Source organism: Scyliorhinus canicula, chromosome 1 (genome assembly GCF_902713615.1).
Source record: "Scyliorhinus canicula chromosome 1, sScyCan1.1, whole genome shotgun sequence".
NCBI lineage: Eukaryota > Metazoa > Chordata > Chondrichthyes > Carcharhiniformes > Scyliorhinidae > Scyliorhinus > Scyliorhinus canicula.
The window spans coordinates 5,722,448-5,743,992 of record NC_052146.1 but is presented as its reverse complement, the minus strand read 5'-3'; the positions used below and the strand labels follow the sequence as shown (position 1 = coordinate 5,743,992).

General features: G+C 52.4%; 1 protein-coding gene across 2 annotated transcripts in view; it reads right to left on the bottom strand.

Moving 5' to 3' along the window:
- The window catches only part of mmp17a (matrix metallopeptidase 17a), a 134,629-nt gene that overhangs the window by 51,565 nt on the left and 61,519 nt on the right, over positions 1 to 21,545 (bottom strand). For both annotated transcript variants that reach the window (XM_038803438.1, XM_038803355.1), the window contains exons 3-4: positions 18,844 to 18,973; positions 5,213 to 5,496 (exon numbers count right to left, since the gene is read on the bottom strand). In XM_038803438.1, coding sequence (XP_038659366.1) covers positions 5,213 to 5,496; positions 18,844 to 18,973 — 414 coding nt within the window. The remainder of the gene's footprint in view (positions 1 to 5,212; positions 5,497 to 18,843; positions 18,974 to 21,545) is intronic.

Here is a 21,545-nt window from a genome sequence, read left to right as displayed (position 1 = left end):
TGGTCATCGGTCTGAATGTCTCCCTCTGTGGCTCAGCGTGAAATTTTGTTTGATAATATTCCTGCGAGGCACCTTGGGATATTTTATTATAGGCGCTATATCAATGCAAGTGCTTGCTATTTTTGTTACTGCAAATACATTTCAAGATGTTTGACTGCCTCACAAACAAAGATTCCAGTACAGTTTGCGCAAATGTTCCTGGAGGTGGTGGATTTACATCATTACTAACAGCAATATGGGTATGGTAACGTGGTGGTTAAGTTACTAGACGGCTCATTCAAGGTCCACGAGCAAACTAACCCCTCTCATCTCTTTGGCCGTCATCTAGATTGGCAGCTCCTTGTTCTCTGGACTTCCTGAGGAGACTACGCTGGGTGGAGAAAAGTTAGAATTCCTACAGTGCAGAAGGAGGCCATTTGGTCCATCAAGTCTGCATCTACCTTCTTAAAGAGCACCCAACCCCATCTAACCTGCACATCTTTGTATACTAAGAGGCAATTTAGCGTGGCCAATCCACCTAACCTGCACATCTTTGTACACTAAGGGGCAATTTAGTGTGACCACCTAACCTGCACATCTTTGGACTGTGGGAAGAAACCGGAGCACCCGGAGGAAACCCGCACAGACACGGGGAGAACGTGCAGACTCCGCACAGACAGTGACCCAAGCCGGAATCGAACCTGGGACCCTGGAGCTGTGAAGCAACAGTGCTAACTGCTGTGCCACCGTGCTGCCCTCTGTAAGTAAACATCGCTACAGCCATGAGGGCAGAGTCAGCCCCCATGGCTGGATTGAATGCCCCATTCGCACCCATCACCTCGACTACCTTTAACAAAGTTAATGAATATCAAACAGTTCAATGACGCAATCAGATGAAGAGGCAAGAAATATAATTGAGCTGCAAACCATTCTCCCTGCGTCTGGCAGTAGGACTCTGTAAAACATCAGTTTTGCGATGTGTGCTGCGTTTGAATATCGCCTCTAGCCAGGGGCTGAGCTGCCAGATTTGATGTGCATTTAATGCATTTCCTCATCTTGCTGACATTGGCTTCCAACAAAACAGACACCTGTATCTGAACAGCTTCCCTCAGAGACTCAAATAAAGGTCTCCCCTGCTTGCACCTGCTACGTATACAGTCAATGCATTAACCTGTTTCTGGAATCAATGGGTTTCTTAAAATTTGCAGCATTTCACCTGTGAAAGTTCAGATCTGAAGAATCACTCAGATCAGCGGCCGCACCAACTGTAGGTTCTGTCAAATGGATTGGGAGTGGGGGACCATAAGACCAGAAGACAGCGGAGCAGAATTAGGCCACTCGGCCCATCGAGACTGCTCTGCCATTCAATCATGGCTTATATTTTCTCATCCCCATTCTCCTGCCTTCTCCCCATAACCCCTGATCCCCTTATTAATCAAGAACCTATCTATCTCTGTCTTAAAGACACTCAGTGATTTGGCCTCCACAGCCTTCTGCAGCAAAGAGTTCCACAGATTCACCACCCTCTGGCTGAAGAAATTCCCCCTCATCTCTGTTTTAAAGGATTGTCCCTTTAGTCTGAGATGGTGCCCTCTGGTTCTAGTTTTTCCTACAAGTCGAAACATCCTCTCCACGTCCACTCTGTCCAGGCCTCACAGTATCCTGTAAGTTGCAATGAGATTCCCCCTCATCCTTCTAAACTCCAACGAGTTCAGACCCAGAGTCCTCAACCACTCCTCATACGACAAGGTCTTCATTCCAGGGATCATTCTTGTGAACCTCCTCTGGACCCTTTCCAAGGCCAGCACATCCTTCCTTAGATACGGGGCCCAAAACTGCTCATAGTACTCCAAATGGGGTCTGACCAGAACCTTATACAGCCTCAGAGGTACATTCCTGGTCTTGTATTCTAGCCCTCTCGACATGAATGCTAACATTGCATTTCCCTTCTTAACTGCCGACTGAACCTGCACGTTAACCTGAAGAGAATCTTGAACAATGACTCCCAAGTCCCTTTGTGCTTCTTAATTCTGAAGCATTTCCCCATTGAGAAAATAGTCTATGCGGGGGTGAGGGTGGGGGTGGGGTAAAGGCAAACTATCGTTAAAACCCGGTGAGTTGTGATGGGAATGCGCTGCCTGATAGGTCAGTGGAAGCAGATTCATTGATAACTCTGGATGGATACATGAAAGGCACAAAAACTGGCGAGCTGTTGGGAAATGTGGGGGAGTGGGGCTAAATAGGTCATTCACGCCACACAAGTGCCAGGCAATGACCATCTCCTACAAGAGAGGATCTAACCATCGTCCCTTGACATTCAATGGCATTCCCATCGCTGAATCCCCCACAATCAACATCTTGGGGGTTACCATTGATCAGAAACTGAACTGGATTAGCCACATTAATACTGTGGCTACCAGGGCAGGTCAAAGGCTGGGAATCCCACAAGTCAGGAGTGTAATGGAATACTCTCCTCTTGCCTGGATGAGTGCAGCTCTAAGAACACTCAAGAAGCTCAACACCATCCAGGACAAAGCAGCCCCGCTTGATTGCTCCCCTTCCACAAACATTCACTCCCTCCACCACCGACGAACAGTGGCAGCCGTCTGCACCATCTACAAGATGCACTGCAGCAACTCACCAAGGCTCCTCAGGCAGCACCTTCCAAACCCACGACCACTACCATCTAGAAGGACAAGAGCAGCAGATACCTGGGAACCCCACCAGCTGGAGGTTCCCCTCCAAGTCACTCACTATCCTGACTTGGAAATATATTGTGGTTCCTTCACTGTCCCAGGGGCAACATCCTGGAACTCTCTCCCTAACAGCACAGTGGGTGTACCTTCACCTCAAGAACCGCAGCGGTTCAAGAAGGCGGCTCACCACCACCTTCTGAAGGGCAACTAGGGATGGACAATAAATGCTGGGCCTAACCAGCGATAAAAATTCTTACAAAGGGCTGGCAGAGGCCCGATTGGCCAAGTGGCCTTCTTTGTTGCCGTTTGATTATAAAGCACGGGGACAGGTGCTTTGCTGCACTTTCTACAATGCAGTTCCTGTCTGTAATGTGACAGTCAACAAAGAAGACATCAATGTGTTGCGATGCTACTGATAATCTACCACTGTGTGACACGACCTGAACTCCATCATTAGATAACAATCCGGATGTTGTTCCAGATAATGGCTATTGATGACAATTTGAGAACTAACAGTTGATGCCAACCTATATTGAGCAGCTGCTCCTTCACATCTAACCTTCCACAGCAATAATCACTCAAACTACCGATACTAAAACTATGTGGGCAGCACGGTAGCACAGTGGTTATCACTGTGGCTACACAGCTCCAGGGTCCCAGGTTCAATTCCCGGCTTGGGTCACTGCCTGTGCAGAGTCTGCACTTTCTTCCCCGTGTCTGCGTGGGTTTCCTCCGGGTGCTCCGGTTTCCTCCCACAAGTCCCGAAAGACGTGCTTGTCAGGTAATTTGGACATTCTGAATTCTCCCTCTGTATCCGAACAGGTGCTGGAGTGTGGCGACTAGGGGCTTTTCACAGTAACTTCATTGCAGTGTTAATGTAAGCCAACTTGTGAGAATAATTAAGATTATTATTGTTATTATTATTTAAAAAGCAGTGCTGGAGACGATAGAATCCAAATCATAGAATGACACACAGCAGGCGGCTATACAAGAGCTAGCGACTGACTCCCACTCTTCCTCCCCTCCTTCCCCATCGCACATTTCTAATCCTTCAAGCATTTCCCCAGTTCTTCTTTGAAAGTTATTATTGAATCTGCTTGTCCCACCCTATCAGACAGTGAATTCAGATTGCAATAACTCACGGCGCTGAGTATTGCTCTTCCTTCTACAACCCACATCAACTCCAAAACCTCTGGTTACCGACTTTCTCCCATTGCAAACAATTTCTCCTTATTCTCCTCTTAACTTTCTCAGCTCGAAGGAGAACATTACAACCCTCTGACAGTGCAGATCCCTCAGTACTGACCCTCGGACAGAGTGACCCTAACCCTCAATACTGACCCTCGGACAGAGTGACCCTAACCCTCAGTACTGACCCTCGGACAGAGTGACCCTAACCCTCAGTACTGACCCTCGAACAGAGTGACCCTAACCCTCAGTACTGACCCTCGGACAGAGTGACCCTAACCCTCAGTACTGACCCTCGGACAGAGTGACCCTAACCCTCAGTACTGACCCTCGGACAGAGTGACCCTAACCCTCAGTACTGACCCTCTGACAGTGCAGCACTCCCTCAGTACTGACCCTCTGACAGTGCAGCATTCCCTCAGTACTGACCCTATGACAGTGCAGCACTCCCTCAGTACTGACCCTCTGACAGTGCGGCACTCCCTCAGTACTTACCCTCTGACAGTGCGGCACTCCCTCAGTACTGACCCTCTGACAGTGCTGCACTCCCTCAGTACTGACCCTCTGACAGTGCAGCACTCCCTCAGTACTGACCCTCTGAGAGTGCGGCACTCCCTCAGTACTGACCCTCTGACAGTGCGGCACTCCCTCAGTACTGACCCTCTGACAGTGCAGCACTCCCTCAGTACTGACCCTCTGACAGTGCAGCACTCCCTCAGTACTGACCCTCTGACAGTGCAGCACTCCCTCAGTACTGACCATCTGACAGTGCAGCACTCCCTCAGTACTGACCCTCTGACAGTGCGGCACTCCCTCAGTACTGACCCTCTGACAGTGCAGCACTCCCTCAGTACTGACCCTCTGACAGTGCAGCGCTCCCTCAGTACTGACTCTCTGACAGTGCAGTACTCCCTCAGTACTGACCCTCTGACAGTGCAGCACTCCCTCAGTACTGACCCTCTGACAGTGCAGCACTCCCTCAGTACTGACCCTCTGACAGTGCAGCACTCCCTCAGTACTGACCCTCTGACAGTGCAGCACTCCCTCAGTACTGACCCTCGGACAGAGTGACCCTAACCCTCAGTACTGACCCTCGGATAGAGTGACCCTAACCCTCAGTACTGACCCTCGGACAGAGTGATCCTAACCCTCAGTACTGACCCTCGGACAGAGTGACCCTAACCCTCCATACTAGCACCAGTATTAGTCTGGATTTCCTGTTCCGCTCTCTGGAGTGGAACCTTGTCCCTATGAACATCCTGACTGGGATGACTAAATATTTCCCACTGAGCCACGCACGGACATCGGAAAGAATATCCTGTACCGCCAGCTCCAACAGATGGAAATACCTGCCGACCGGAATGTCCAAGCTTCATCGTCATCGAAATGGACGTCTCCCGCGACTGGATTGTCTCCGGGGAAGAAGGCGTGTGCGACAGTCCCGCCTGGCCCGTCGAAGGGGTAATGGTCTTTATGATTCGACCTTGGGAAATCAATCAGGATATCCGCGTTGTTCCCCGCCACCTCGTGGAAGTTCAGTGGCGCGATGTCACTCCAGACTTTCAGGGCGTAATACATGAGGGCGCGAGTGGTGTCATGGCCCAATCGCGAGGCCTTCGGAAACGTCCTGACTCTGCAGATGATAAAGACAAACTGTGAACCGCGGCCGTGATCCTGCTAATTAGAGATGAAAATGCACTGAATCACTTGTTAACATTAATGGAATCGCAGCGTGATACTTTGGCCTTTCAAGCTGCAGCTGAAAAGCGATAATGCTTTTAGAAACTGGCATTTGCATTGAGATTAACATGTCGATGACTTATTCAACGGCTGCTTTGTCAGAAGGCAGACAGGCCAACACTGACCATTCATCACTGCGTACGGCGACTGGCCCCACATCATATTAATTAATAACATTTATTTCAAAAAGCAGCCATGGATTTCTGTCCCAATTTTTCCCGTTGAGTGAGGAGCCTCGGAGAGGGCAAAGAGGAGATTTATCCAAGATGGGGGTCAAAGGACAAAGAACAGAGAACAATGCAGCACAGGAACAAGCCCTTCGGCCCTCCAAGCCTGCGCTGATCACGTGTCCTATCTTGACCAAACTGCCTGTATCCTTCTATACCCCCTCTGTTCATGTGTCTATCTAGATAAGTTTTAAAGGTCGCTAACTTATCTGCCTCAACCACCTCACTTGGCAGTGCATTCCAGGCCACCACCACCCTCTGGGTAAAAACTTCCCCCGCACATCTCCACTGAACCATTCCCCCCTCACCTTGAAATTGTGCCCCCTTGTAATTGTCATTTCCATCATGATATGCAGACAGGCAGCTAAAGAACACAGAGAACAGGACATGACCAATGAGCAGGCAGGACACTCAGGGGTGGTATCTCACTGTAAAAGGCACGAGGCATTCACACTCCACCTCTTTCCACTGATGAACATCTACAGAGTGAGTCAGGGTGTATGTACAGTATCACACCTCCAGCACGTGGCTAAGAGCTAGTCTGGTTCAGTCAGAGTAACCACACTTAGGTTAGCAGAGAGTCGAACTCACAGAGAACTGTGCTAACTGTGCTACTGGTTCAATAAATCAGATTGAACTAACTTCAAGGTCTGGAGTATCTTTTGGTTAAAGCTGCATCCAGTTGCAGCCTGTGTTATCCCAGAGTACATAACACAACAATTTCCGCCCAGGGAAAAAGCCAACTGTTCACCCGATCTATACCCCTAATAATTTTATAAACTTCTATCAGGTCACCCCCTCAGCCTCCGTCTCTGTAGGGAGAACAATCCCAGTTTATTCTCAGTCATGTGGGGAGACGGGAGAAACTGGAGTAGTTGTTCTTACAGCAGAGGTGGTTAAGGGGAGTTCTAATAGAGGCGTTCAGAATTGTGAGGGTACAAAAGGAGAAACCGGCTCCCCTGAGAGGGGGCGGCAGTAACCAGGGGAACACAGGCTGAAGAGCATTCACAAAAGAGCCGGAGTGGGGAGATGAGGAAGTTGTTTTTGATGCCACGAGTCGTTGGAGGGTGGAAGGTGCTGCGCCAAAGGGCGGTGGAAGCAGGTTCAAGAGGAACTTTCCAAATGGCGCTGGATAAATCCTGGGAAAGTAGACGTTTGCAGGGTCACGGGAGAGAGAGCAGAGAGTGGGCCTAACTGGATCTCTCTTTCAACGAGCTAGCACGACCACGGTGAGCCGAATGGCCTCCTTCTGTGCTGTATGATTCTCGTTGAACAAAAGATCCATTCAGGCTGGGAGGAGGACATGGGTCTTGTCCCATTCTGGTGTAGAGTTAGCCAATCGGCGACAGGGCAATCTCTGAGGTTTTGTGTTCTGTCCTGACGCTGTTGATCTGCGGGAATGATTATCACTCCCGTTGTCAGTGAAAATGAGAGAAGAGAGATACAAGTCTGGGCATCAGGTGAGGAGAGATTGTGTTCGGCAACAAATCTGTGCTTCAGTTGCCTGCCCTTGGCCACACACGCAGAAAATCACAGAACCGCTACAGCACCGGACAAGTCCATTCGGCCTGGCGTATCGGTGCTGGCTCTCGCCACCGAATGCCATTTCCTCCTTCTTTTCCCTGCACTCTGCTAGATCTTTCCCCTTTGGTTGTTTTTTTCCAATTTCCGTTTGGAATCGGCCTCCCCCCCCCCCCCCCCCCCACCCCCCCGCCCCACACTCCCACAGGTAGGACCCTCCTGATTGTGATCACGGACTGGATCACAATGTTGGGGCTGTTTAGCACAGGGCTAAATCGCTGGCTTTGAAAGCAGACCAAGCAGGCCAGCAGCACGGTTCGATTCCTGTAACAGCCTCCCCGAACAGGCGCCGGAATGTGGCGACTAGGGGCTTTTCACAGTAACTTAATTGAAGCCTACTCGTGACAATAAGCGATTTTCATTTCTGTGCAGAGTCTGCACATCCTCCCCGTGTGTGCGTGGGTTTCCTCCGGGTGCTCCGGTTTCCTCCCACAGTCCAAAGATGTGCGGGTTAGGTGGATTGGCCATGATAAATTGCCCTTCGTGTCCAAAATTGCCCTTAGTGTTGGGTGGGGTTACTGGGTTATTGGGATAGGGGGAGGTGTTGACCTTGGGTAGGGTGCTCTTTCCAAGAGCTGGTGCAGACTCGATGGGCCGAATGGCCTCCTTCTGCACTGTAAATTCTATAATTCTATAAAACAGTTTCCTCAGGTGACCCTTGGCACTTTCACCAATTGTGTGATGGTTGTGCAAAGTCCCGGAGGCTGAACCACCGGCGGGTTCCCGGCCCTCGAGAGCACGTCGGCCATTATGATTCAGGGCCCGAGTGGCCCTGCCAGAAATATTTCCCTTTGCGTTTCCTTTAATTGAGCTGCTTTGCAGCGTAAAGTAGAGCAAGGGGAGGATGTTCCTCTGCTAGGGTAAATGAGAGGGAAACATGTTTGAACCAGTCACAGAAATTGTCACCTCTGGTGTAAAATTGCAGACAGGGGGTGATGTCAGGAAGCAAATCCTCACACAAACCTCATCCTCATTTGTGAAGGATAGGTCTTTCATAGAATTTACAGTGCTGAAGGAGGCCACTCGGCCCATCGAGTCTGCACCGGCTCCTGGAAAGAGCACCCCACCCGAGGTCAACATCTCCACCCTATCCCCATAACCCAGCAACCCCACCCAACACTAAGGGCAATTTTGGACACTAAGGGCAATTTATCATGGCCAATCCACCTAACCTGCACATCTTTGGACTGTGGGGGGAAACCGGAGCACCCGGAGGAAACCCACGCACACACGGGGAGGATGTGCAGACTCCGCACAGACAGTGACCCAAGCCGGAATCGAACCTGGGACCCTGGAGCTGTGAAGCGTTTGTGCTATCCACAATGCTACCGTGCTGCCCTCTTGCCTCACAAGTCTTTGAGGAGGTGACCAAGCATGTGGATGAAGGTAAAGCAGTGGATGCAGTGTACATGGATTTTAGTAAGGCATTTGATAAGGTTCCCCATGGTAGGCTTATGCAGAAAGTAAGGAGGCATGGGATAGTGGGGAATTTGGCCAGTTGGATAACAAACTGGCTAACCAATAGAAGTCAAAGAGTGGTGGTGGATGGCAAATATTCAGCCTGGAGCCCAGTTACCAGTGGTGTTTCGCAGGGATCAGTTCTGGGTCCTCTGCTGTTTGTGATTTTCATTAATGACTTGGATGAGGGAATTGAAGGGTGGGTCAGTAAATTTGCAGACGGTACGAAGATTGGTGGAGTTGTGGATAGTGAGGAGGGCTGTTGTCGGCTGCAAAGAGACATAGATAGGATGCAGAGCTGGGTTGAGAAGTGGCAGATGGAGTTTAACCCTGAAAAGTGTGAGGTTGTCCATTTTGGAAGGACAAATACGAATGCGGAATATAGAGTTAACGGTAGGGTTCTTGGCAATGTAAAGGAGCAGAGAGACCTTGGGGTCTATGTTCATAGATCTTTGAAAGTTGCCACTCAAGTGGATAGAGCTGTGAAGAAGGCCTATGGTGTGCTAGCGTTCATTAGCAGAGGGATTGAATTTAAGAGCCGTGAGGTGATGATGCAGCTGTACAAAACCTTGGTACGGCCACATTTGGAGTACTGTGTGCAGTTCTGGTCGCCTCATTTTAGGAAGGATGTGGAAGCTTTGGAAAAAGGTGCAAAAGAGATTTACCAGGATGTTGCCTGGAATGGAGAGTAGGACTTACGAGGAAAGGTTGAGGGTGCTAGGCCTTTTCTCATTAGAACGGAGAAGGATGAGGGACGACTTGATAGAGGTTTATAAGGTGATCAGGGGAATAGATAGAGTAGACAGTCAGAGAATTTTCCCCCGGGTGGAACAAATCATTACAAGGGGACATAAATTTAAGGTGAATGGTGGAAGATATAGGGGGGATGTCAGAGGTAGGTTCTTTACCCAGAGAGTAGTGGGGGCATGGAATGCACTGCCTGTGGAAGTAGTTGAGTCGGAAACATTAGGGACCTTCAAGCGGCTATTGGATAGGTACATGGATTACGGTAGAATGATGGGGTATAGATTAATTTGTTCTTAATCTCGGACAAAAGTTCCGACACAACATCGTGGGCCGAAGGGCTTGTTTTGTGCTGTATTTTTCTATGTCCTATGTTTTAAAAAGGGTCACGGGAAATTTGGAACATGCCCCCTCAAAACTCTGCTGAGCCTGGGAGTCAATTTGTTTGATTGATGGGTAACTGCTTACTGGGTGGGGAGAGCAAGGGATAGGGGAAAAAAAAAAGGTGGGTAAACAGATTTGAGTTACAGATCAGGCATGTTAGAATTGAATGGCAGTCACCAGGCATGGGGGGTTAGACAGCCTCCTCCTCTTCCGACAACACTAAACGTGGCTTAAAATCCAGGTCAGAATAAACATCTTCTCAGCCCCTTTGAAGAAGAATCCGCTGCCAGTTACCTCGAGCATCTTGACATTCACTAAAGTGCGTGGGCTCCTGATGTCACTGCTGAAAGCTTTATCAGTAAATAAAACGGCAGATAGCTAAAGGACAATCCCTTGTTTGTTTTGAAGCAATCATTCATCAGTGTTTAGTGTAGTGAAGATTGATGCATCTTGCTCTTCGGAGTGGTCAGTAGTGGCTCGAAGAATATCCTAACACGATGTAGGCCCAACACCCTGATCTCAAAACGCACATTCAATAATGATCCTCTTGCTTTTGGGGTTTCCAAATATTCCCATATTCTGCCAACTAGCAATTGGAATCATAGAACCATGGACAAGTTACAACACAGAAGGAGGCTATTCGGCCCATCTTGTCCATGCCAGCCCAAGGACACCCAGGTGCCCTTTCTAATCCCACCTTCCTGCACCCGGTCCATAGCCCTGTATCTTACAGCACTTAAGGTGCAGATCCAGGTACGTTTTAAAAGAGTTTAGGGCCTCTGCCTCCACCACCAACTCGGGCAGCGAATTGCAGACTCCCTCTACCCTTCAACTAAAGCTCATGTCGACGGCAGCTAAAATTTGATTTGAGTGCCATTATGTTGGATTAGAACCCGTACAGTACAGAAGGAGGCCATTTGGCCCATTGCGAGCACACTACCCATAGTCACTCACCCAATAACCCCTCCTTACCCCCATGACCCCGTAACCTAACCTGCACAGCCCTGGACACTAAGGGGCAATTTAGCATGGCCAATCCACCTAACCGGTACATCTTGTGTGGGAGGAAACCGGAGCAGCCGGAAGAAACCCACGCAGTCAACCGAGGCGGTATTGAACTCAGGTCCTTGGCGCTGTGAGGCGTCAGTGCTAACCATTATGCCACCATGCTGCCCACTGTGCTGCGAGAGTAGTTTATGTAATTGTCCCTTGCATGCATCACTGCATCCTCTTCCCCCTGCCCGAGGACCTCCTGAGGTCTCCGCGCTCCACTAATTCCAGCCACTTGTGAATCCCCTGATTCCCATCGCTCCACCATTAGTGCCCATGCCTTCCGCTGCCTGGGCCCTGACATTCCCTCTCTAAACTCCTCTCTCTTCCTTGAAGGCGCTCTTCAGAGCCTACCTCTTTGACCAGTGTGCCGTTTAGTGCTGGTCGACTCAAATGTGGACCTCGGATGGTCTTGCAGGTCTTTAGAGTGGCCCGGGTGGTCGGGGACAGGACCGGGTAGTGCCCAAGCACTCCCCCTGGGACCTGGGAGCCTTTACACTGCAGGGCTGGCACCCTGGCAGTGCCACCTGGGCACCCTGGCAGTGCCACCTGGGCACCCTGGCAGTGCCACCCGGGAATCCTGGCATTGCCACCCGGGCACCCTGGCACTGCCACCTGGGCACCCTGGCAGTGCCACCCGGGCATCCTGGCAGTGCCACCCGGGCACCCTGGCAGTGCCACCTGGGCACCCTGGCAGTGCCACCTGGGCACCCTGGCATTGCCACCCGGGAATCCTGGCAGTGCCACCCGGGCACCCTGGCACTGCCACCCAGACACCCTGGCAGTGCCACCTGGGCACCCTGGCAGTGCCACCTGGGCACCCTGGCATTGCCACCCGGGAATCCTGGCAGTGCCACCCGGGCACCCTGGCACTGCCACCCAGACACCCTGGCAGTGCCACCTGGGCACCCTGGCAGTGCCACCTGGGCACCCTGGCATTGCCACCCGGGAATCCTGGCAGTGCCACCCGGGCACCCTGGCACTGCCACCCAGACACCCTGGCAGTGCCACCTGGGCACCCTGGCATTGCCACCTGGGCAACCTGGCAATGCCACCTGGGCACCCTGGCATTGCCACCCGGGCAACCTGGCAATGCCACCCGGGCATCCTGGCAGTGCCACCTGGGCACCCTGGCAATGCCACCCAGGCACCCTGGCACTGCCACCTGGGCACCATGGCACTGCCACCCAGGCACCCTGGCAGTGCCACCCGGGCACCCTGGCAGTGCCACCTGGGCACCCTGGAAGTGCCACTCAGGCACCCTGGCAGTGCCACCCATGACACTGAGTCATAGAGTCGCAGAGTATTAACAGCACCGAAAGAGGCCCTTCGGCCCATCGTGTGGGCCTCAGAGCTGCTGGTGGGAAGAGGGCGGGTGCTGGGACCAGGGAGGGTGCTGGGACCAGGGAGGGTGCTGGGACCAGGGAGGGTGCTGGCGGAGGAGGGCGGGTGCTGGGACCAGGGAGGGTGCTGGCGAGAGGAGTGCGGGTGCTGGGACCAGGGAGGGTGCTGGCGGAGGAGGGCGGGTGCTGGGACCAGGGAGGGTGCTGGCGAGAGGAGGACGGGTGCTGGGACCAGGGAGGGTGCTGGCGGAGGAGGGCGGGTGCTGGGACCAGGGAGGGTGCAGGCGAGAGGAGTGCGGGTGCTGGGACCAGGGAGGGTGCTGGCGGAGGAGGGCGGGTGCTGGGACCAGGGAGGGTGCTGGCGGAGGAGGGTGGGTGCTGGGACCAGGGAGGATGCTGGCAAGAGGAGGGCGGGTGCTGGGACCAGGGAGGGTGCTGGCGGAGGAGGCCGGGTGCTGGGACCAGAGAGGATGCTGGCAAGAGGAGGCCGGGTGCTGGGACCAGGGAGGATGCTGGCAAGAGGAGGCCGGGTGCTGGGACCAGGGAGGGTGCTGGCGGAGGAGGGCGGGTGCTGGGACCAGGGAGGGTGCTGGCGGAGGAGGGAGGTTGATGGATCTCTGTGTCTATTCGTGACCTTGGATATGAGTTATCCCTTCTTAGTTCCCAAATAACAGAGATTCAGCCTGTGCTCTTTGGCAAAGTTTTGTTGAACTTTATTGTCAGCTATTGTGTCCACTGGTAAACTCTTGGTTACAATACGGTCAGATTGATTGCCTTTAGAGAATACAGTGGTTGAATTTAAAATACAAATCGTGGTAATTCTTCAAATGAAATGAAAATGAAAATTGCTTATTGTCATGAGTAGGCTTCAAATGAAGTTACTGTGAAAAGCCCCTAGTCGCCACATTCCAGCGCCTGTTTGGGGAGGCCGGTACGGGGATTGAACCCGCGTTTTGGCCTGCCCTGGTCTGCTTTCAAAGCCAGCAATTTAGCCCTGTGCTAAACAGCCTGTCTATCGAATCATGATACACAGTATAAAATTACGGATTGATTTAAACAAAAGAAAAATGGTTATTTAGCAAAAGCAAGCAGGAAAGAAATCGGTTTCAGAAAGTGATAAATTGAGTCCGGAATGGATTTTCCCATCCCGACAAGTGATTTTTAAGGCGATTATTATCTTAAATTCTTGCCTTCTTTTCATCTGTGATTGGTTTTACCTAATTTATAATTCACTCAATTCGACCAAAGTGTCTCTGTGTCAATTTGGAGAGAGATATGCCTTTAAATAAGTTGGTGCGAATTTCCCAGACCATCGCCTGCCAATTTCCAACTCATCCACAAATACATCTCGACATTATTGGAGAAATACATTTTTTTCTCAGGAAGTATCTCTCTAGACTGGTTGTTTCCATAGAAACGGAAGTGCCCGTTCTTTCAGCCAGCTGACGTCACTGTTCCGTCAGTCTCCAGCAAATCTCAAGCAATTTGCAAAATGTTCCCAGCTATTCGGCTGTCCTCATTCTCATGGTTAATATGATTTAGTTAATTACTCTTAATGAATTCTCAATTAAACCTTTGACCTATATAATCTATAGCTAACTAGACAGCCAATTTCTATCAGCGGTGCTGGGATCAGGGAAGGTGCAGGCTGGTGAGAGACATGGAGCTCCCCGATGGCTGGCTCTGCGTTCGAGAGCCTCAGGGAGACGCCTTAACAATCTAATTGTTTGACTTATCGCCCCAATTATTGTGCTGTCACTGTCCACAGTATGTCACCCGCACCAGAGCTCATGCCAGGCGGGATAGGAATGCCCAGAGCCAGCCTGCCCCCTGCCTTTCAAACGAGGGCCTGCAGGCTTCGCTGGGAGTGGTCATCGCCAGGCACAATCGTCTTGCTGCCACGGGACGGTGAGGGGAAGACACCGCACGTGATAAAGGAGGCCTGGATGGAGGTGGCAGGCCTGGATGGAGGTGGCAGGGCTGGATGGAGGTGGCAGGGCTGGGTGGAGGCGGTAGGCCCCTGGATGGAGGTGGCAGGCCTGGATGGAGGTGGGAGGCCCCTGGATGGAGGTGGCAGGCCTGGATGGAGGTGGGAGGCCCCTGGATGGAGGTGGCAGGCCTGGATGGAGGTGATAGGCCTGGATGGAGGTGATAGGCCTGGATGGAGGTGATAGGCCTGGATGGAGGTGGGAGGCCCCTGGAGGGAGGTGGCAAGCGTGGGTGGAGGTTGCAGGCCTGGATGGAGGTGGCAGACCCCTGGATGGAGGTTGCAGGCCTGGATGGAGGTGGCAGGCCCCTGGACGGAGATGGCAGGGCTGGATGGAGGTGATAGGCCTGGATGGAGGTGGCAGGCCCCTGGATGAGGTGGCAGACCCCTGGATGGAGGTGGCAAGCATGGATGGAGGTTGCAGGCCTGGATGGAGGTGACAGGCCCCTGGATGGAGGTGGCAGGCCCCTGGACGGAGATGGCAGGGCTGGATGGAGGTGATAGGCCTGGATGGAGGTGGCAGGCCCCTGGATGCGGTGGCAGACCCCTGGATGGAGGTGGCAGGCCTGGATGGAGATGACAGGCCCCTGGATGGAGGTGGCAGGCCCCTGGATGGAGGTGGAAGGCCTGGATGGAGGTGGTAGGCCTGGATGGAGGTGGCAGGCCCCTGGATGGAGGTGGCAGGCCCCTGGATGGAGGTGGCAGGCCCCTGGATGACGTGGCAGGCCTGGATGGAGGTGGCAGGCCTGGATGGAGGTTACAGGCCTGGATGAAGGTGGCAGGCCTGGATGGAGGTTACAGGCCTGGATGGAGGTGGCAGGCCCCTGGATGGAGGTGGCAGGTGGTAGGCCCTGGACGGAGATGGCAGGCCCAGATGGAGGTGGCAGGCCCCTGGATGGAGGTGGCAGGCCCAGATGGAGGTGGCAGGCCCCTGGATGGAGGTGGCAGGCCTGGATGGAGATGGCTGGTCTGGAGTAAGGTGGCAGGCCTGGATGGAGGTGGTAGGCCTGGATGGAGATGGTAGGCCTGGATGGAGATGGCTGGTCTGGATGGAGGTGGCAGGCCCCTGGATGGAGGTGGCAGGGCTGGATGGAGATGGCAGGCCTGGGTGGAGGTGGCAGGCCCCTGGATGATGATGGCAGGCCCCTGGATGGATGTGCAGGCCCAGATGGAGGTGGCAGGGCTGGATGGAGGTGGCAGGCCCCTGGATGGAGGTGGCAGGCCTGGATGGAGGTGGCAGGCCCAGATGGAGGTGGCAGGGCTGGATGGAGATGTCCGGTCTGGATGGAGGTGGCAGGGCTGGATGGAGATGGCTGGTCTGGATGGAGGTGGTAGGCCTCGATGGAGGTGGCAGGGCTGGATGGAGGTGGCAGGCCCAGATGGAGGTGGCAGGGCTGGATGGAGGTGGCAGGCCCAGATGGAGGTGGCAGGGCTGGATGGAGATGGCTGGTCTGGATGGAGGTGGTAGGCCTGGATGGAGGTGCAGGCCTGGATGGAGGTGGCAGGCCCCTGGATGGAGGTGACAGGGCTGGATGGAGATGGCAGGGCTGGATGGAGGTGACAGGGCTGGATGGAGGTGGCAGGGCTGGATGGAGGTGACAGGGCTAGATGGTGGTGGCAGGCCCCTGGATGGAGGTGGCAGGCCTGGATGGAGGTGGCAGGCCTGGATGGAGGTGGCAGGCCTGGATGGAGATGGCAGTCCTGGATGGAGATGGCTGGTCTGGATGGAGGTGGCAGGCCTGGATAGAGGTGGCAGTCCTGGATGGAGGTGGCAGGCTCCTGGATGGAGGTGGCAGGCTCCTGGATGGAGATGGCAGACCCTTGAATGGAGGTGGCAGGCCTCTGGATGGAGATGGCAGGCCTGGATGGAGGTGGCAGGCTCCTGGATGGAGGTGGCAGGCTCCTGGATGGAGGTGGCAGGCCTGGATGGAGGTGGCAGGGCTGGATGGAGGTGGCAGGCTCCTGGATGGAGATGGCAGGCTCCTGGATGGAGATGGCAGGCCTGGATGGAGGTGGCAGGGCTGGATGGAGGTGGTAGGCCCCTGGATGGAGGTGGCAGGGCTGGATGAGGTGGCAGGTCACTGGATGGAGGTGGCAAGCCCCTGGATGGAGGTGACTGGCCTGGACAGCAGGCATGATCTCAGACATAGCACCTGGATCCAGTCTAGGAAAAAGTTCAATGAGCGTCTGTTCTCTGCCAGGGTGAGAAGTGCTGCCACCTGGGACCCTGGGTGGCGCCGTCTGTTGGTGTTCACCAGTGTAAAATGCAGAGTGTACCTTGAGGGATGGCAATGTAATGGGCAAGTGAAGCAGCATGTTTGGGAGTGGCAGGGGGGAGGCTGGGCTTTTCCCACATGTTGAGGGGGAGACTAACAAAAGCATGTTTGGCCTGACAAGAGAAGCGGTGTCACAAGGCGCAGGAATGAGGACGGACAGGTCGTGGGTCCCTAAGCTTCTACTCTGCAGTCAGCCGGAGGAGAGAAGGTGAGACCAGGTCCACCAATCAGAGAAAGGCAGGGATTTTAGGCATGGTAAGAGGCAGGGACAGGGGAAGGGTTAGGAGAGGGTCTGAGTGATGTCAGGCAGCGGCTGTAAGGCTGAATGTGAAGTCCACTAATCCCCGTTACTCGTCCATTCAGAAGTCTTTGTTCAGCCAGAAGTCCACCCTGAGAATCAACCAGATGACATACGCCCTGACCTGCCACAATGTTCAAGGCTGAATTTCTTTCCCCTCAGGCGGATCATCCTCCTGACCCGAGAAGGACCCGAGGACACTCCCTCTCCGACCTCCCAGGAGGATTAGCTGCCAGATACGCCTGCGTTACATCCTCCCTCTGCACCATCCACCCAGCGCAGGTACAGGGACCTCAGTTCCAATGTGCATATTGGTGCACAGTGGTGAAGGTACGTCACCCTCGCCTGAGGAGCTGGCGATAGCAGAGAGTCCCCGGGGCGCCGGCACGCGGAAGGATTGCCTCTGGGGCAGCGTCGCTGTCTTCATCCTCCAATAGGTTCCCGTCCTGACAGAGCAAGGTTGTGGAGTGCGCAGGATTAAGGAAAACGCATCCAGGAGAGTGTTGCAGTGACCCCCCCCCACCGTGAGCCATCAAAGGCAGTGAGGCCTCATCTTGGGGAGGGGGGGGGGGGGGGGGCTGTGGTCCTCTCAATTATCATCCCTGTGGAGGCAGGACTGTGATTGGATCTCTCCTTGGCTGCAGTCCTTGGGTATCTCTGTGGCATCATCAGCCACCTTTCAATGATTGGCCGTTATCATAGAATCCCAACCGTGCAGAAGGAGGCCATTCGGACCATCGAGTCCGCACTGACCCTCTGAAAGACCATCCCACCTAGTCTATTCCCCCGCTCTATCCCTGTAACCCATTTAACTCATTTAACCTTTGGACACTAAGGGGCAATTGATCGTGTCCAATTGATCCGGCCCATGACGCTGAGAGAAGATTGCAATCCATTGAGCCAAGGTTGATTTTATGCAATGTTACCCACGTTAATGTTAACATGTTTATATTCTAACCCCTACACACTCTTATTTATCCACCGCCCTTTCTTTTTTTTTATAAATTTAGAATATCCAATTCATTTTTTTTTTTCCCAATTAAGGGGCAATTTAGCATGGCCAATCCACCTAACCTGCACATCTTTGGGTTGTGGGGGTGAAACCCACGCAGACACGGGGAGAATGTGCAAACTCCTCACAGACAGTGACCCAGGGCCGGGATTCGAACCCGGGTCCTCAGCGCCGTAGGCAGCAATGCTAACCACTGTGCCACCGTGCCGCCCGTACTGCCCTTTCTTTAAGTTTCCTGCACAAACTCCCATTGCCATTGTTTTGCGGTTGGGTACCCTGCAACAAGTGTTTTTGCAGAGTGGTCGAGCCTTACAGCAGAGAAGGAGGCCCTTCGGCCCAGCGTGTCTTGGCCAACCATCAAGCTCCTATCCATCCCACTCTCATTCTCCAGCACTCGGCCCGTAGCCTTGACTGCTACGGAGTTTCAAGGGCTCATCATTGCTGCTTATGGGGAGCGTTTGCAGCGACACATTCTTCACCATCTCTCAGAATCCTAATCGAAAAAGATCGACCATCTCCAGGTGGCAACAACTGGATCTGGGCAAAGTGTGGAGACAACAAAAAACAACCCACAAACGGCTGACACCCACCTCTGGGGAGGGTACTTTAAATTGCAGCTTCCGAATGACTTAGAGGGAGAAAGAGATCTGATTCAGCGGCAGAAAAACAAGCAAGTAACTGGACAAGCGTCATTGGTAATAAAAGAGAATGAGATTATTTATAGCACTTAAAAATATTACATTTGCCCAACCAAGAAGCCTTGTTCCTAAAGTGCTATTGCCAATAAATTTTAGATCAGATTAACTGAAGTAGCTTTCATCCTATCACGAGTCATTAATAACGTCAAATATGAGGCTGCAATTAAATGATTGACGATTACCTCCAGGATATATTTCTCTTATTCCATTTAGTCCCAGGTTGGGCAGATCTCCGTCTTCTGTTTATTTCTGGTTTAACGAGATCAGGCAGTGAGCAACGAGGTGTCTTCATTAGCGTCAATGTGGCTTGATCTGCAACTCAAACAAATGTATTTGCTTTTTCATGCAGGGGCGAAATAAATGAACAGGGTGTGAGCGAACCTTCTTCCGTAAAGCCTTCACTAAAGGTTTTGATCTCTGCTTCTCCCGGGATATTTCCACTGATAGAAAGGGAGAAGGATGGCAAGAAAGGTTTGATGGGCTGAATGGCCTGACTCTGAGCTGCAAGGCTTTATATAGAGATGGAGGATCATAGAATTTACAGTGCAGAAGGAGGCCATTCAGCCCATCGAGTCTGCACCGGCCCTTACAAAGAGCACCCCACGTAAGCGTCCACCTTCACCCTATCCCCGTAACCCAGTAACCCCACCTAACCTTTTATTTTGGACACTAAGGGCAATTTATCACGGCCAATCCACCTAACCTGCACGTCTTTGGACTGTAAGAGGAAACCGGAGCACCCGGAGGAAGCCCACGCAGACACGGGGAGAACGTGCAGACTCCGCAGAGACAGTGACCCAGGCCGGAATTGAACCTGGGACCCTGGAGCTGTGAAGCAACAGTGCTAACCACTGTGCTGGCGTGCGGAACAAAATGGATGGCAGGAAAGGAAGGGGAAATGGGAATAAAGAGATAGGGGAATGAAGGTGAATGGTGACTGGGAAGAGAAGGTGGCAAAATAAAGGCAAGGCACAGTTTTTGAAACATAAAACACAAAGGTTTTGTTTACTGATTCACCAGGATGTTTCCTGGGATGGAACATTTCAGTTATGAAGAGAGGGTGGATAGGCTGGGGTTGTTTTCTCTGGAACATAGAAGACTGAGGGGTGACCTGATCGAGGTGGACAGGGTCATGAGGGGCATGGACAGGATGGATAGGGAGCAGCTGTTCCCCTTAGTTGAAGGGTCGGTTACGAGGGGACAGAGCTCAAGGTGAGGGGCGGGAGGTTCAGGGGGGATTTGGGGAAATTCTTTTTTACCCAGAGGGTGGTGACGATCTGGAACGTACTGTCTGGGAGGGGGGTAGAGGCGGGCTGCCTCACATCCTTTAAAAAGTACCTGGGTGAGCACATTGCATGTCTTAACATTCATGGCGATGCACCACGTGCTGGCAAATGGGACTAAGTAAGCAGGTCAGGTGGTTTTCATGCATCGATGCAGACTTGATGGGCCAAAGGGCCTCTTCTGTGCAGTATTATTCTGTGATCCTGTGATTCTATAAGTCTATTGAAGCGTAACCAATAATGAAACATGGATGCAGTGATGGAAAACATTGTCCAAAAGGCAGGCTATGGTTAACATTGCTACAGAGAATTGGGAACTAATGCAGATCATCCTGCAAAGGATGGTCAGTGCAGACCCGATGGGCCGAATGGCCCCCTTCTGCACTGCCGGAATTCTCTGATTCTATGAAAAGGGACTGAGAATCATTTGAAATACTCTGAATACAGATGCATCGCAGGGTCTGATTTTTAAAAATGTTGCATTGTTAGATTCTATAAATCAATAATGTGATGACTCCCAACTTCACAAGACAGAATCTTAGAATAAATAGCACAGAAACAGGCCATTCGGCCCAACTAATCCATGCTTGCTGCTCTTTATAAGAACATAAGAACATAAGAACTAGGAGCAGGAGTAGGCCATCTGGCCCCTCGAGCCTGCTCCGCCATTCAATTAGATCATGGCTGATCTTTTGTGGACTCAGCTCCACTTTCCGGCCCGAACACCATAACCCTTAATCCCTTTATTCTTCAAAAAACTATCTATCTTTACCTTAAAAACATGTAATGAAGGAGCCTCAACTGCTTCACTGGGCAAGGAATTCCATAGATTCACAACCCTTTGGGTGAAGAAGTTCCTCCTAAACTCAGTCCTAAATCTACTTCCCCTTATTTTGAGGCTATGTCCCCTAGTTCTGCTGTCACCCGCCAGTGGAAACAACCTGCCCGCATCTATCCTATCTATTCCCTTCATAATTTTAAATATTTCTATAAGATCCCCCCTCATCCTTCTAAATTCCAACAAGTACAGTCCCAGTCTACTCAACCTCTCCTCATAATCCAACCCCTTCAGCTCTGGGATTAACCTAGTGAATCTCCTCTGCACACCCTCCAGCGCCAGTACGTCCTTTCTCAAGTAAGGGGACCAAAACTGAACACAGTACTCCAGGTGTGGCCGCACTAACAACTTATACAATTGCAACATAACCTCCCTAGTCTTAAACTCCATCCCTCCACATGAGCCTCCTCCCATTCCATCTGCTGGATCTCAGCCTTTCAACATATCTGTCCAGCCCCTTTTCTCTCATGCACTTATCTAGTTTCCTTGTGGAAGCTTGAGGTAGCGAGATCAACATTCTAACCTAAGGGTTCCCAACGGGGGTCGTGGGATGATCATTCGGAGTCGCGAGGTCGCCCGGGAGCAATAGTGGCCGTTGAGGAGAGACTCTGGTGGGACACTCCTGGGAGCCGCACTGCCGCTCCAGTACATCGCGCCTATTACTAGCTCCAAAGAGTATTTAAAATGGTCTGGTTTCTGCTCTGCTCGGTAATCCCAGCAGTGACCACCACTCCCGGCTGGCGCTGCAGGGATTACCCATCTG